The 18055-nt window shown below is 34.3% G+C and overlaps 1 protein-coding gene, 1 long non-coding RNA gene and 1 pseudogene across 2 annotated transcripts; all 3 read right to left on the minus strand.

Annotated features, from left to right (window-relative positions):
• Positions 1 to 1192: 1192 nt before the first annotated feature.
• LOC148615333 (uncharacterized) lies at positions 1193 to 4763 on the minus strand (annotated as a pseudogene).
• A 2680-nt stretch (positions 4764 to 7443) lies between these two features.
• On the minus strand, positions 7444 to 9503 carry LOC148615334 (uncharacterized). The gene is made up of 3 exons (XR_015923870.1): positions 9418 to 9503; positions 8090 to 8195; positions 7444 to 7584 (listed from the first exon to the last, which is right to left on the minus strand). It is a non-coding gene; the product is annotated as an uncharacterized LOC148615334 (long non-coding RNA).
• Positions 9504 to 11296: 1793 nt separating this feature from the next.
• Positions 11297 to 14276, minus strand: LOC148615335 (toll-like receptor 4). Its single transcript, XM_088590230.1, has one exon. It carries the CDS (start codon positions 14099 to 14101, stop codon positions 11540 to 11542), a length of 2562 nt encoding a protein of 853 aa, XP_088446356.1. The 5' UTR covers positions 14102 to 14276; the 3' UTR covers positions 11297 to 11539.
• Positions 14277 to 18055: the final 3779 nt, after the last annotated feature.

Genomic DNA, 18055 nt, shown 5'->3' on the forward strand with positions numbered 1-18055 from the left:
GATATTTTTCTCAACTAAATATCAAATGAGGCCAAAGAAATATAACATATGCCAAATAGAAGCCACAAAATAAAAATGACCATGAGATATTTATTTTATAATTTGAAAACTGGGTGCATAACTAAGATGCTCTCTATTGATTAAATTATTAATATGACAAAAGAACAGTAGAGACAAGAATCCAATATGGAGTTAATGCTTTAAAAGGCTTAAAAGACTAGGCCATTGATAATTAGTATGTGGATATCAGTGTGGCCCATATTGTTTTAGATTACATTTGTCCTTGACCTTTTATATAAATGTCAGACCTTTTTCATATGTTCAACTTTGACTTCGTTTTTTTTTTAATTTTGAGCTTAACTGGAGCAATGAATAGCAGTAGACTTTAAATTCAAATATTTGACTTATTGCAGTCTAGGTAAGAACTTGGTTAATTTTGAATAATTTATTTCAAACTATTTAACTACTTACTAAGGTGAACAAAATTTAAGTTTCAAAGAAAGAAGTTTACTGTCTTCGTGTTTAATGCACTTTGTTTAACCAAACAAAGTATTTATGTGCTAAAAAGCTCCATTTATATTGAACATACGTGTACATAATTGAGCTCATGCAATTATGTACTTCTCAACATTAGCTTTTAATTTCTAAATACAATAAAGCAAACATAAGTTTGAATACTGAATGACGCAGTGGCCACCTCGATGCACAAGGAAAGTAGACAGAAATATGCATGTAACTAAATTCCAAGATTCTTAGAAACTGATAAATGCTTTTGTAAACTTCCTAACACATATCTGTTTTTGGTTCTATCTGATTTCCAGCGACCATGTATTTGAAATAATCTATCAGATATATCATTCTGAGCGGCGGCTGTTGCCCCTCCAGCTCTGAAACTATGCAAACCAAAATCAGATATACTACAGCCAAAATCAGCAAATAATATAGATACGATATTTCTTGCTCTAGTGTACGACAAGCAAACATTTTTCTTTCTTAATAAAAATACGTTGCGACTCTTGAAAAAAAAACGAAATCGATCTAATAATATACAGATCAGACTTCATATTTATATTGGCTACATCAAAATACTTTGAAAGTAAAGCAACATGACATTGCAGACTTTCTTACTTTGATATGAAGACATGATTGCTTTTCTATAGCAATCTGTTTTGCTCCTTTAATAAACAGCATATCAATTCATCTGAGAAGCATCCAAACAAACAGCTAATAACAGCCCGTTAAATATCCCATTAGCGAACATAGAATTCTTATTACTGCCTGCGACTAAGATTCTATCAATCTCGTGAAATTCTAAAACGTCCCTGACAAACTAAGGATATTCTAAATTTTTCTTAGATAAAAGAGGCCAAAAACGCAGACGATGGCCATTTCGGATCGATTAATGTTCCTACTGCCTTTGCAGTCAACTAAATGATTGATGCATTTGTAACAAGATTAACAGGAGGGACTAACCAACTAATATCCCCATTCCAAATACAAATAAAAAGCATCAATTGCACTCGTACCCGGATTCCAAAATAAAGAATTAATTATCCCGAGTTTCGCATTGTTCATATTTGCAAATCTATCAACTGTATGGAAGCCCCAAAATCTATCTATGAAGCTGAAAAATTCAAACGAAATACCCCAATCGTCAATATCGACGATTCTACTCAAAGCATCTGCTTTTTCGTTATCTACTCTCGGGATCCATTGTGGGTATAACGAAATGTTAAAAGAAACACAAATTCTAAATATTGACAAAGCCAACGTTTACAATTCTGGTACTTTGCTACCTTTCTGAATAATACCCACAGCATTTTGGTTATCTGTGAAAAACGAAACTAAACTATTCGATAGTAAATGCTTAAAGCTATCTACAGACCACAAAATTTCGCAAGCAACCTTATTTTCACTCTGTTAGGTTGATCTAAAATTACTCCTGCTAAATCTACCAAATTTTCCACTTTCTCTGGAAGCAATTGAAATAGACAATGCTTCAAATATCATATAAATCCAATCCAAACTAAATTCTGTACAGGCCTTCACATATCTTTATTGGGTACAATCCCCGACAAAATCAAGTCCTCTTTCACCCGTATAGCTTGTTGAGCGCATATCTGTTCATCCTCTGCTAACGCCAAACCATCATCATCTAAATAAACAGTTATCTTAATTCCGTCCTTACGTCAATGTTTTACCAATGGACGAACTACCTTTGTAAAAATATACCCTGCTGATGAAAGCCCAAATGGCAAAACTGTAAAAACGTAATATTTTTACTGAGTTTCCAAACTTTCAGAAAAATCCCAGATAATTTTGATGATTAAGAAAAATATTTATATGATGATCAGATTTAAGATCAAAAACAAACCCAAAACGATTTGAAGTTAACAACTGACTAGCTGTTTTCCAATCCTCGAATTTAACCTAACAATAACGTACCTGTTTCTTTACATGCCGTAAATCTAAAATCAAACGACCTTTACCAGATTGTCTTACAGATACCGTTAAAGGTTTTACAACAAAGGTGCGTTCGACTCTTCTCTGATCAAATTAGCATCTAACAAGAGTGCAGATTTATTGTTTTTTCAAAAATACACTTTCAGGTTCATTGATAAAATGAATTTTATAACCAGAACTAATTACATCTAGAATAAAATCTGAAGTATTGGCGCTTTCCCAAAAAGAAATAGAATGCTTCAGTCTGTTATGAACATTAATCAAAGATGAACCGGATTCATATTCAAAATAAGCTTGAAAATTTTCTAAGCTTTGTACTCATAAAATATAAAATGTCTGAATTTCTTTTATGCGGAAGGTCCTCTTGGAGCGTGAAGTTACTGTTCCCTCCGTTCTTGCATTCTTTGGCCCAATACCCATACAACCCACTCTTGTAGCTGATGTCTCTGGCTTTTGGATTAGGGCCCAATGCCCCGCCAACACAAAAGGGCGGCTGTGAAATAACTTCACCACACCAACTCCACGAGCAACTGAAGACGGGCCATCTGCACCTTCAGTAGGTCTTTTCATTCCACTTCTGTTACTACCCTTTGTTACTTTCATCTTCTTCACGACTCTTCTCTCTGCTGCTCGTATCTTTTTCTCACTTTCTGAATTACTAGCTACCTCGTCCGAAGAAAGATATTCGTCAACGGTTTTCCACCCTGCCTCTGACTTGTCCGCTATTCGAATCAATTAGTTTCTCTTCTTAAGCACTTTTTTCCGACTTCTCCAATGAAGAAACAGTCTTTGAATATCTCTTGTGATGCAAGTTGTCTAAACCGCCACTAACATTGTCTAAAATGTCTGAATTAAGATCAAACTGCACCTGATTTCCTTTGTATCGTCAACTATTCAACTTCCACCTATATATATATTACGTGCGATTATGTGGTCACTACCCAGTCATCGTTAACTAAAGACCCATGCAATTAACTTATATACTAACCGCCAAACCGGTTAACGGCAATAGTTATTCAACTTATACAAAATCCCCATTAAAAGATTAATGCGCAGTCTTTCAAATTCATTCCGCACCATTCGGACCAGGTGCACCGGTAGGGTAATCTTCCTCTGCTTTTCGAGAAACACTAATCGAGTTGCTCATAAAAAGTCAAGTCCGGGGTAGACGAATGAGGAAAGGAAAACTGCGACACATTGAACAAACCAGTTTTCTTGGTGCACATAGATACAACGGAACGATCCATGATGACGACCATAAAACTTCTGAATTGATGACTTCAATCTTGTAGCAGCATACATGTAACCCTGTTCCAGAAACCTACTTGTTAGAAGTCTAGTGCGATACAAAAAGTCCGCGTAGTTTCGGAAAGCTCTGGCATAACGTATGGGCTGAATGGAAAGTAATCACGTTTGTCGTAAAGTTTGGTCAATAGTTTTCCCTTACCATCAATATCTAAGTATAGGTCAAGATACGAGGCTGACTTCACAGTGTCTGTAGTATCCTTTATCTCAAGTTCTTTGGGGTAGATGCGATGTATCAAATCCCCAAAATTAGGATTGTGTTAATTGAATGTGTGTTCCCTTGATTACTGTAAGAGTTTTTTTTTAAATTAAGCTTCGTTTGATTACCCTGTGTGTTGTCTTAAACGTGAGTTTTGTTATTACCCTGCTAACCATGAGTTGTGATGTACTAAACATGGACACGCTCGATTACCCAGTGTGTTATACTAAACGTGGGTTTGTTTTATTTCCCTGTGTGATGTACTAAACATGAACACGCTTGATTACCCAGTGTGTTATACTAAACGTGAGTTTGCATTATTTCCCTGTGTTGTACTAAAACTAAAAAGGGATACGCTTGATTACCCACTGTTTGTTTTAAATGTAGATTTGCTTGAATACTTTTATCATCTGTATTGTTCTAAACGTGGTTTCGCTTAGTTACTTGTTATTATGTGTATTATAATGTATTCTTTAGATTCATTATTTATTCCAGATTTTGTTAATTAAACACACTATAACAAAGAAGTAGAAAAAGATAAAACTTTCCATATATCCGTTACACCCTTCATTTTGTTCATTATAAAGCTAAAACAGCGTAGCTTTGAGGATTCAATTTGACTGTCTTTGTTGATGTCAACCACAGAAAAACCCAAAACTGTGTTGTAACGCAGTGTTAACCAACCAAACGCACAATATAAGTGACACTGACGATCAGCTGACTGTTCCCATACTTGATGTAATCGCCGTTTTCGTGCTAAGAATACATACTCAACACTTAGCACTCGTATAATCATGATCGACTTAGGGATTTCTTTACGCCGTTTGCTATCAATTGTTCATAAAATCATTTCTGTAATTTAGTAAGCGAAATATTTTATATGAGTATCAGAGTAGCAACTTTTTTTATAATATGAATGAAATGTAGACTCCCGGTGGTACCCTCCCTCTATGTCGGTAAGCAGTATTCGGAAGAGAGGTCATTTTAATGGCAAAGTTTTGTTGTTTCAATGCCTTAGTCGACAGCGTTTCAATGAAAATCATGCCTGTACTTTTAAAAGTAAGTGAAATCTTATATAATAATCGCAGTAGCAATTTAAAATATGGATGAAAGAGTAATCAAGGGAACCAAGGTTATAGCGGTAATCAAACGAATGTAATCCAGGGACAAAGACCAGACATGGAAAACAGACATACACAACAAAGAACATAAAGTAACTAAAAGCATACATACAAAGTAACAAAAGTAAATGAGCAACTCGGACTCCACTAAAAACTGGGAGCATGGACAAGGTGCACCAGTAGGGTAAGCGTCCTCTGCTTTTCTAGAAACACCCGCCGAGTTGCTCATAAAAAGTCAAGTCCGGAGTAGACAAACGAGGAAAGGAAAGCTATGACCCGTTGAATAAACCAGTTTTCATGGTGTTGATGGATACACCATAACGATCCACGAGTTCATGATGACGACTATAAAACTTCTGTAGTGATGACCTCAATCTTGTAGCAACATAACCCTGTTCCAGAAGCCTATTTGTTAGAGTTCTAGCGCGATACAAAAAGTCTGCGTAGTTTCGGCAACGTCTGGCATAATGTAGGAGTTGTTACATGTATATGAAAACTCCATACGCATGTTTAATATAGGGGGTATCACATTTAGAAAAAAATGTTTTAAGGGGATAAGAAAATATCATGGGGGGGTCAAGAAAATTTTATATGATTTCAAAATGACCAGTCCCCCTCCCAGGTAAATAATGATAAATTTCTATATCCATTTGAATCGTAAGGGGAAAAAGGGGGCTATATAGTCAAATTTCGTGTTCTGGATCTTTTTATGTAATATTCAAACCAGAACCTTTTTTTCGCCTATTGCATCTTTGTATTTATATAAAATCATATATCATTGTCTTGCCTTTCTATTTCAAATGTGATCCTAGCCCCGACCCCCCTCATAAAAATCAACAAGGTTACTCGGAGGCGTATTCTGGTGGGGGAGTGCGCCCCCTAAAATTTGCAAAGCATCAGTTGTCATGGGTAGATTTAGGATGTTTCAAGTTGAAACTTAAAATTTCTCGCTAATTTTACCACAAAAGATATCTACATTGCACCCACTCTATAATGTTTCAAAAATTTAACCTCAAAATATGTGTCACCTCGCTCCGCTCGGCAGAATTTTTACTGTGCGCCCCTATCTAAAATCCTGGATCCGTCTCTGTTACTCCTACAACGTAAGAGGTTGGAAGTTCATTCCTCTTTACCCGAGGATGGCACTAAGTCAGAAAATAGCTTACCAGACAATCTTTAGCATTGCTGGAGTACATGGTTTGCTACATAAGCATTGTATGTTTTTTTATATATATTTCTTTATTGCTTTTATGGAGAATATTAAAATAGTTTCAAAACACGCAACTTGTTTCATGCTAGACGGTTAAAGCAAAATATGATGAAAGCTATTTACAGATTAGTGAACAGGGACGGCTCCAGACACTTTGAAAAGGAGGTGTGCCAACCCCCTCTGATCAATGAACAAGTATTACCAGCACAGTTGACTAATAATTATCATTCGAGAAGATGTCCTATTAAACAGGTTCATCATGAGCTTATGGTATGATTATCCTCACCTGAACATCTCTCTTAACTTGTGAACAAAAAAAAAAACACAATTTACCAGTCTTGTAGAGTTTATACAAGGAAACCATGAATTCAGATCAATTCAATGTAAACTATAGGTACAAGTACATGGCATGATTATGATTAGCTCAAAATTCAACAATAAATCCTTCTTTTTCAAAATGTTTAATGTCTGTGAATGTTTATATTTTATTTTATTTACCCATAGAACTTGTTTTTTTTTTCATTGATTGGTTGTGGTTTCAATGCATATTGCAATTATTTCTTGCATTTCAGGACAAGAATGTTTTACTGTATGAAATGATCCTGCTTTATACTACTCTACTATTATGACATTTTGAGGCGGTTTCATAGGGCTACCTCACAGAATCAACAGTTGCTTAGCCAAATAGTTGTTACACAAAATTACTTGTTCGAGAAGTAGTGAAAGATTTAGCACTCACTAGTCATAAGTAGAAAACTTAAATACATGTACCATTTATGTTTGCCAATGAGATAGTCATTCAAAAAACAAAGCAAGTAACCATTAAGCTTTTACAAGTCAAATCACCACATGAATATCAATAATGGGCAAACCACATACCATTAAGCAATCTATAAAAAGGCCCAAAAACAAATAAGGTAAAACTATTTACAAAAGACCATAATCAACCTAATCTACAGAAAACAATGAAGTAATTTTTTAGCTCAGTTGATAGACCGACAGCTTGCAATGCAAGGGATTCTAGGTTGTATTCCAGGATGGTACTGTCAAGAAGTATACATGGCTGTTATTGTATACATGTATGAAAGTGACTTTTACTTTTGAAGCACAACACATTTAAACCTTGTACATTTGCATAAGAAATATGATTTTGAAAATATTTATTTTCAAACTTCAGCTTCATATCAGCTTTCATTACAGTGCAAGCAGAGATTTGAACAGCATTGAAGATCATCTGAATTCTACATGTATGAATTCTTTTCAGTCATATATATGCCATGGATGACCTGGAAGTATAAAAATCAGTAATAAATATACATAATACTCATATTCAAAGTTATTCTGATTCATGAATCCTGTATTGAAGTAGACCTCTATTTAAGTAAACTCTACATTATATGGCTCATTGGATTTTTTTTTTCTTCAAACAAAACATCCCATTATGCTAAAATATTATGTCTACGTTACAACCTTTATTTAAGTGTCATGGGAACTGTAGTGCTACATTTTAAGCGATAAACACATATGGGATCTATCTACATTACACATGTAGAAATAATACAAATACATTTCTAAAATAAATTGACTAATGAGAGTTTCTAGTGAACAATCAAAAGACTTTGAAAGTGGGGGTCCAAGCTATTAATTTCCTCATTTTTGCTAAAATTTTCCACATTACTTCAAAATTTCCCAACAAAAGAGGTGGTTCCTACCTTTGGAACACCCGAAATCAATATTTTTTTTTCAAAAAAAAGGCATAAAAATATTGTATACAGAACCTCAAATACCTACACAATCTATTATCATACTTCATTTGAACAGAGCTTCCTGTTATGTATGACTTGTCTGGTAACTTGTATCATTGGTAGATGAACATGACGGCTGCATCCAAAATTTTCTGGAAAATATCAAAACATTTTTCCTTTTAATATGGAAAGAGATACTGAAAATCAACATGGATAGACTTTTATCATACTGTGATGAGTATGGTATAATTGTACATGTTCATGACAACATACATGTACTGTGCTAAAGAAATCTGATGACTAATAAGACTAGTTCCTTATCCTTAGTTACTGATGTACAATGTAAGTCAACAGCTTGTATTTATGGATCTATTAAAAAAGTAAAAAAAATAGCACAATAAACTTCTTCAAAAATTGAAAATCGTGTCATAGACAATGTCATACAAATGTATATGTTAATGTTTAGATTAATTTCCAAATCATATAATTCATGTAGTTTACTTCAAGTTATGTATGAAATGTTTTAATATGACTTACATGTACAATACATTGGAACATTAAATATTGCTTTTGATTGCTCTTGGTCAACTGTTCAGCAATACTTGTTTCACTGGAGTTTCCTTGACCTTGTACATGAATTTATTTTTGTTCTCAAAAATGAAATATGGGGTACTGTATACACAAATAACAGATTCTTGTAAGGTTTTGTTTGTGTTACCCTCATCATGTTCAACAAGTTTGTATCATAGACTGTTTCATTTAAATGAAAATCAAGTCATTGACTCAACGACAACTCTTCATGTCTTTATAAAAATGTTTGTATGGACTAAGGAACATGTATACAGTACACATGTAAGGCTTAAGAAAGTTTCTTGTGTACTATATCTCCTGTAATTTGAACTGCACTCATTTACTTAGACTACAGCACATGATTTAGACAAATTATAATTAACAAATACATGGTATATGATAAACACTTAAGTTATTTATCATAATTCTTCATTATTGTAACTGTGTTCGAGCTAAATAGAATATTTGTATTTTCATCATGGCGGCACTGTAAACAAAAATGAATGCATATCATTAATGTTCGTTCGTTTTGCTAATCATTTTTTTGATATATAAAAATATAAAAACAAGAAAATATAGCAAACAATTGCAATAAAAACAAACTGTCATGTTCGAAATGAAAAAATATACTCAAATAAAACATTAATTTAGCGACAAATATGCCGAAGTTCATAAGCAAGCTGCTGATAAAAAAAACACAATGGAGAAAATTTTAAATAGTTTGGTGTTTTTTGTAGAAGGTTTGGAATTATCTCAAACTACGATTTTCAGGTTCATTTGTATTCACCTTAATGTGTCACTTACTTTTTGGTGGAATATATGTCCATATGTGAGTACACGAAACTCAAATTCAGACAACCCCCCAATGTGACAGCATGGTTTTTCCACAAAATACCGTTCGGAAGTCTGATTTTAGTTCAAAAGTCATGTAAAAGTCCGAGAATTCCGAACTCCTGTTTCCATGGGCTGACAGTATCCTCACTCTTTGTCCGGAAGAGAACTTATGCAAGTAAAGGATGTATGAAAAGGTGACTTCTATATTTTTATAATTGCGTTTCAATACCTAAGTTGAACATGATTTCAATGCAAATAGTTTAACGTTAAAAGTAGTTGATAAGTTTTCAATGTAATTATACATCTGTGTACTATTTACAACACGTAAGTCAAAATTTTTTTAAAAATAAAATAAGTTGGGACCCCGCGGCACCCTTGTCCATCTCAATTGGAAGCGGTTAAAACAAATGTGCGGAGGGGTTATTTAAATTTACAACTTTTAAAAAGTTGTGTATTTAACTCGTTGATTTATGTCAATATATATATATTTCATAAATATTTTAGTATTATATCTTTTTATATTTCGTGTGTTGTACGATTTAAGGTAAAATACTAGATTTGATAAAAATAAATATAGAAATCTAACTATAGTTCCTCGGACACCTGTATATTAGAATTCCAATTTTACACGTTCAGCTGTGGTTATAGATATAGATGAGTCTAAAACAATTTTAATAGGGGTGTTTATCATTTCTTACAGTCAAATTGATGATTATGTGTTTCATTTCTTTTTATTTTTATTAAAAAAATAATATAAAGATTAAATTAACAATAAAGTGTTGAACGAACAGTGCAAATACAGTTTGGATTGTAAGTCATCGATCACCTATATGTTAGACTAACACAATATTGAGCGGCAAATTACAATCGGCAAACCTCGGGTGACTCCGCTTAATTGCTTTGATTTTTTACACAAGAATGTAAGAAAAATCCTAATACATGTAACTTCATGTAATCTATAACTATTTAGCTTCCTTCCGATACTTTTTTTGCATCGCGCGAGACTTTTAACAATTAGGCTTCTGGTACAGGGTTATGTTGCTACAAGATTGAAGTCATAACCACAAAAGTTTTATGGTCATGAACTCGTGGATCGGTATGGTGTATCCATCTGCATCATGAGAACTGATTTGTTCAACGTATCATAGTTTTCCTTTCTTCTTTTGTCTAACCCGACGTGAATTTTTATGAACAACTCGACAAGTTTTCTCGAAAAGCAGAGGACGCTTACCCTACCGGTGCATTTGATTCATACTCCCAGTTTTTAGTGGAATCCGAGTTGCTTATTTAGTTTTGTTACTTTGTATGTATTATTTTAGTTACTCTGAAAAACAAGCACCCTCCTTTCCTTCTATGTATAGGAGAGGAAATATCTTCAATCATTTTACCCCCTAATTTAAGTAGGGTTTATAGTGATAGAGGTGTCCATTCTTTCTTCAGTTACGCGAAGGAGTTCCCATACCTTAATTTTACTCCACCTACACCCTTGAATGGAATTGAATGAAACTTTCATAGAACCTCTTAGTTGCAAAAATTGCGTATGTTGCATTTGAATAGGGTGGGGTTGTTACAGATTCACAACGACAAGCCCTTCCCCACTCTCGCCTGCATCAATGGCTGTCAAGAACCACAACATTTTGCATCTAGCCAATGCAAACACATTTAAGACAAAACGAATTTGCTCTTCAGGCAAGGCAATGCCAGTCTGGGTCCATTCTTGCCCCTCGGGCAATACCAGTCTGCGTCCATACTTGTCATCTTAAAACAAAATTATTTTTTTACGGAGTGAAAAAAAATATGTATATATATGTGCATTATATCTTTATTCATGCGTAAGTTAACAACTTCAAATGACTGAATTTATTTATTACCGGAACGAAAATAGCGTTGTCAATTACACTGCTCTGATTTTTATTTCATAAATTGACTTTCATGTTGTTCATTAAGTTAATGAAATAATTTCGTTGCGCAATTTGTTTTAGGTACAAGTTCCCCAAATATCGATTCATATCCTTTTGTAATTGAACTTCCTTGTCATTTATGCCGACACTCAATATACATTTTATAGGTGAATTCTTCAGGCATGATGAATTCACCTGTTTAACATGAGTTTAACTTTAAGTTTGCCCCATGATACATCGGAAAATGTCGGTATATCATTCCACTCGATAAGATAAACATCATGCCAGATTGACGAAAACTCCTGAGGTACTTGGTTAATGTCAATTCCAAGGTTAAGCACTGTGATTTGAACATGGTTATTGACCTTCTCGAACTTAGCTCTCTCAATTTCGTATGCGGTTAATTCTCGATCCAGAAGTCCTGATGTAAGTACAAAAATTACATGACGGCTAGACCCGATACCGTCTGCAATACCATCTATTAACGATCGTCCACCAGAAATATCTCGGTCATCAATAAATAATCGCAAACCCCATGTTTTCTCTGCTTTCTTTGCTAGAAAGTTCTTCACCCATTCGTCACTATCATCTGCATATGAAATATAACCATCATAGACATACTTCAAATTAAGTTTGTATTCTACCATAATTCGAAACTTACGATAGATAAAATAAGCTAATCGCCACCGAAAGTTAAAAAGAGTTGCCACAATGACGACAATAACAACAAATGAAACAAGAAGAGATATTCCAACTTTAATCCACTTTTCGGCGCCACAGTCTGAAAACAGGTCATGGAAATTGGCAGATGCAGTCCATGATATTGACCCATTCGCCAGTTTACAAGAAAAGTTTTTGTTTTTATTTTGGTAAAAAAGAACTTTTGTTTCATGTAGCCAGCGTAGAAACCGTTTATTATCACATGTGCAGAAGAAAACATTACCAGCTAAATTTATTGTTATATTGCCCTTTGTTGCTATTTTGTTTAACCAGTCGGTGATATCGTTGCTTATTGTCCACAAGTTATTGAATCCCAAGTCCAGTGTCTCAAGGTTAGGGATTTTCATGATTGCTTTTGGAACTTCATGTAACATATTATGTGATAAATCTAAATTTTTAAGATTTGCATTTCTATTAAAAAGACCGACTGGCAAAGTCCAAATTGAGTTATACGAAATATCGAGAATTTCCACTGAGGGAATAATTCTAAGCAGGTGTTTGCTATTTATCGCACTTTTTCCTAATTCTACATGTCGAAAATACGCATTGCGGACATTTGTAAATAATGGAATATGTTCTTTCGTCACATATAATGATGAATCAACACCGGACATATTCAGTGTTTCTAAGTTGTTTTCTCCCTCTATGTATAAGTCTGGAAATTTTTGGAATTGGTAATAAGACATGTCTAAATACCGAAGAGATGGTGTAGTTTTGATTACAACACTGTCCCCACAGCTCTGTCGAACAAAATGAGAGAAGCGTATAGTTTGTAGCTTTGGCGGAAGGGTAATGGAGACGTTTGCGAGAAGTCCGTGAGATTCAGACGAACAGCCTGTAGATTTTGGATCGAATGTCAATTCTCCATTTGGAACTTTTAAGTACGTTTCATTTGTAAAACGAATAGGATTGTATGAAAAGTCAAAGAGTTTCAAATTAACCGCACGTGACGCTAATGTTAAAGCTTCCCCTACCTTTCTACCAATGTGAAACGTAAATCGGTTAGCAGATAAAACCAAATTGATAAAGCATTCCGGATGATCATAGGTCATTAATGAATGTTTCTGGAAATCAACGATTCCATTGTCGGCCAGATTAAGAGTTTTGACACAAATAGTTTGTAAATACTTCATCATGTCACTGGTAACAACTAGCGTATATGGAAGCTTATCGGAGTCAAGCAATTCATAACTTACATGTTGGAAGTTGATAACATCCATCTTTGTATTTACAAGTGGGTAGAGAAGATGCAATGCTCTCGATAGGTGAACGTACGTGTCTGCTAAATTAAGGACTTTCAAATTTTTGAAAGGAGCCAAAAAACCAAATTCCACGTGCTGCACAAAATGGCATTTCATCATGTGTAATTCTTTAAGGTTATCTGTAAAGTGTATGAATGTCAAATTTCTCATCGCCGTTAGGTGACAAACATCAAACGCTAAAATAGTAACATTAGTCAGTTTTAGAAAACCAGTACCAAAAATTGGATTGCATGTTAGATCCATGTACAAAATAGATAAATCAACCATTAAAGAAAAGGCATCATCAGGATAATAAAATTCTGACTCTAATATTTTCTTCATGTTATTACGGATATCCAGTTTTTTCAATGACACAAGGTTTTTCAGGAGTTCCGGACGGAATTGGGCCGTTATGTTTGTCACATTGTTCTCCGACAAGACTAAAACTTCTAAATCTGTTTGGTTCCAAAACGCGTCGGATTCTATGTATGAAATAACATTTCTTCCCAATAAGAGTTCCTGTAGCATTCCATATCTCTCTAAAGTATTATTTTCCAAGACTTGAATGAAGTTATCATTTAAATTCAATCTCCTAATATTGTGTGGTAAATCATGAGGTACATGTCTGAGTCCAGATCTACTACAATCTACATCTAGACATCTGTCAGTACACCTGCACTTTTGGAACGATTCACCAGCACCTTCCGAAAAACGAAAAAGTAAAACTCCGACCATTAATTGAATTAACGAGACCATATTCACGTATTCTACCTGTTTATAAGGAACGTGCATCTACACCAAAATCGTTCATATATAACAGCACGTTTATAGTTTTCTTTATAGTAATTTTTATCTAGACTTTATTCCTGTCTTTCATCACTCAAATATACTTCCACGTATCATGATGAGGAAAAAATATAGAATGCAAACACAACAAAAATTTATTCATTCGAATTATATAACTTGTATTTTTGTGACTTTATTTCCTCGTTTTTACGCGCAGTTTACACTTAATGAATTTAAATATAGGAGTTGTTCGGTCACTATTCGATTACAATGATGACAGTGTTTTGTTTCCTTGACTATGTGTTAAGATCATTATCAACGTTGATTAAATATAAAACATGCACAAGTATTAGCTCCAACATATATTACCCATATACCCCTCACTTACAAATCAATTTGTTGCAAACAGATAATAATAATAAAGTTAACTAAAGCTTTTTTTGTATTTGTTACCGTTCTAAAAGACGAGGAATATTGATCATTTCATATGTTCTTCTATTATAACTGAAATTAGCGATTAAAAAAAAACTACTTCAAACAAGCTGTATTACATTACAACATTTTATTTAACGTGTAAGCTTTCAAATGACCCTGAGTACTAAATATTTAAAAAAAAAAAAGAAAAGAAAAAACAAATTAAAAAAACAAACAAGCAAAAAAACAAACCACAAAACAAGCCATAATAAAGTATTCACACATTGACGATATGTGAGTAAATTATTAATTTAGCCATGGTTTATTGCAGTAGGTTCAATAGTTTTAACTTTTGTTGAAATCTGTAAATTATGTGTTCTTGGTTTCACGAGGAGATAGAAATTGAATTAAATTGCTGACCATTTGGTATTTTATTGCCGGTGTTTATCGAATGATACCACATTAGAGACGTTTTTGTCATACAACTCGAATGTATTTGCTTGTTATGGTACATTCGAAAAAATCTCATATTTAGTAATTTATGATAAATTCGGTCGATTAGAATCGTCCCAAACCAACAAAAGAACCCAACAGTATTAAATTGATGCTGCTAAACAGAAAATACTGATAAAAATAATTTTTGTACTGAAGGGTAAATACTATAGAGGTTTTAACAATATCTCAATATAAGGTGGGGTAGGGGTACATACTTTGAAGTTAACTTTATAAATCGTTTGTTTGACTGCACAATTATGGATACAATTAGAATTAAAAAGACATTGTTCTAGATGACGTTACATATATTAACGTATTTCTTTATTTCGAAGTAGTGTTTCTAACAACTATTTCACAAAAATCTTGACTTTAACACAGATAGGTACAAACTTATTGGCTTATACTAAAAATAATTTTCTTAGTTGAAATTAGATCGTAACTGAAGTCTGTATAATAATCGCCCCCCCCACACACACATACACAAAACAAAAACAAAACAATAAAAAACAAAAACAAAAACAAAAATAAATGAATAAAACACCCAAATTGACCACATATGAGTTAATTATTAATACAATTCATCACGTAAAGATTAATTCAGCGAAAGTGAAAGCAATTTTGAAAATATTTATTCCGGAAATATTCATAGTTGTCGGAACTTGAGTAAAATTAGATAACAAATATGGTTGACGTCATCATATGTTTTAGGCAGACTGTCGACGTTCTCGTTCAAAAATCGTCTTCAATAAAAATCCACAACAAGCTCATCAATTGGTCTAGATGAAAGCGGCAAAAAGGCAGCGAAAACCACCAGCAAGTCACAGATGTCTCCACAAAACAATGGAAAGCACAAGAAATTGACGACTAAGGCAACATAACACGTGATGTGGAAATGAAAAAACGCAGGCCCTGGCGATGCCATCACGACCACAAGGCGAATTTTCTCATGAAAATTTGACTGTTACACTCGCAGCTCATCAATCCACAGCGTCCATCAGCTTGGCAATGACAAAAGGACCACAAGAAATTCCCACCGGAGGGCCTACTTTGACCGGCGGCGAACATGGAGCAACTTCTGGAGTCCCAGTAAAAGACAAAGTTCAGACCCAATACCAAAGGCAACCAGAAAGTCAGGAAGCCACTACTAATGGAACAATGAGGCCCATGGCGAACAAGGTGTCAACATAATGTGATCCAAATAGGTGTTATGCGGATACTTTTCAATATACACTAATTTCGTCAGATTTTGGGGGAAGCACAACACAGAGGTCACTGGGCCGGGATGTCATGCATGTAAGCCAAACACCTGATTACGCTACGCATAAAACAAAAATCAAGGAAAATATACGGGCGGGCGAATATATAGACCTTCTTATTTCATTAAAGTCTACGAAAAAATTTGGTCACAATCCTTCATCTTAATGGGAATATTACAATAAATGGGGGCCAACTCACAGTAGTCCACCAAAAGCAAACGCCTCTGACAAACATACATGTATGGACCTCGGTATTCATGACATTCATGGGGGTCATGTTGGAATAATGGCCTTTCAAGGGCCAGCAGTTTTTAAAGTACATGATTAAATGTGCGTTTTGCTGTTACAAGGGGCACTCCACTCGGTTGGGTAAAATACGACGAGCAGTATAGGTTCCGTAAGGTCAGATCTCCACATTTATCATGGGGTATTATTGATATGGAACTGTGGTTACTTTTTGTGTCCATCCAATCAAGATCTTTAAATAGTATTGGTCATCACTCCATCGTGGGTAATGATGCTGAGGCATCTGCTCAAAACACACAGAAAGGGCTAGGTCCCAGTAGTTATAAAGGGTTTCGTTCTTTCCGTACCTGCTGGAGCTACAATGGGGGAAATGTGATTTCTTAACCAGATGCAAGTTTTTCCACAAATGTTCAAAATACATCGGAGACCACCCCGTTAAATACTGCAAAGGGAAATGAACAAACTACAGAGATTAGGTTATATTCTTTAAATCATTCTCTTGTTAAGGTTGATGTTGTCAAAAAATACTGGTAAATAATCCTTTACAGAATGTGGCGCAAGAAATTATAAATGGATTAGAATTTGGTTTCAAATTACAATTTTCAGGCACAAGAATGCCTATAAATCACGAAATTCAAAAAAGTATTTCTGAGTATCTTGACGTACCCCGTGAGAAAATAAACAAGGAAGTAAAACTAGGTTGAATTGCTGAACTATTTCCTTCCCCTCTCCTTTCCACTATGCGATTTCCCCGATTATGTTTTGGCAGCCAAGCAGAACGGCGATTTTAGATTAATCCATGATCTCTCTTATTCATACGAAGCTCCGTGGGTGAATTCATTGACCCAGAATTTTGTTTAATGAGATGCTCCATTGTTTATGATGCAGTAGAGATGATAAAACGAATAGGGAAAGGCGGAACTTAGCTAATGCAGACATCAAAAGCGCATTTGGATTGCTAAGGGTCTCTCCCTCCGATTATGACCAGTTGGGTTTTGTTTTTGAGGGAAATTACTACTATAACAAAGGTTTGCCGATTTGCCCTTCATTGTACTCAATCACAGAGTAAAATGAAATTTAGATGATTACCTCCTAGGAGCAAAACACAAATCTCAATGTCAAACCACATTAGATACTTAAAAAAAAAATACTAATAAAAATATGTATCAGTTTTCATAAAAATTTTGGGTGCTTTACAAAAATTAATTGTAAAAAAAAAACAGGTTTTCTAAAATATCAGCTACTTTAAAACTGCCAGAAAAAGTAAGCGGGCATGGTATTGTAAAAAAAAACAATTAAAAGATGTACCCTTTTCTGCTCATTTGTTCATGATTTTAATTCTTAAAGTTCGCGCGAAATTTTGCATTTTTGAAAAACTGCCAATTTGTGCAGGGAAGAAAACCAAATCCGGTAAGGCCCTGAATCTTTCCGGCTAGCTTAAAGGTTGCATTTTACACCTGTTTACCTTTACAAATATATTGCATCTATTAATAAACGAATGCTCTACTACCCACAATCAATATATCCTCCAAGTTTCACTTTTTTTACA

The sequence above is a fragment of the Perna viridis genome, chromosome 6 (genome assembly GCF_037379345.1).
Source record: "Perna viridis isolate PV_CMFRI_1.1 ecotype Kerala chromosome 6, ASM3737934v1, whole genome shotgun sequence".
NCBI classification, from domain to species: Eukaryota; Metazoa; Mollusca; class Bivalvia; order Mytilida; family Mytilidae; genus Perna; species Perna viridis.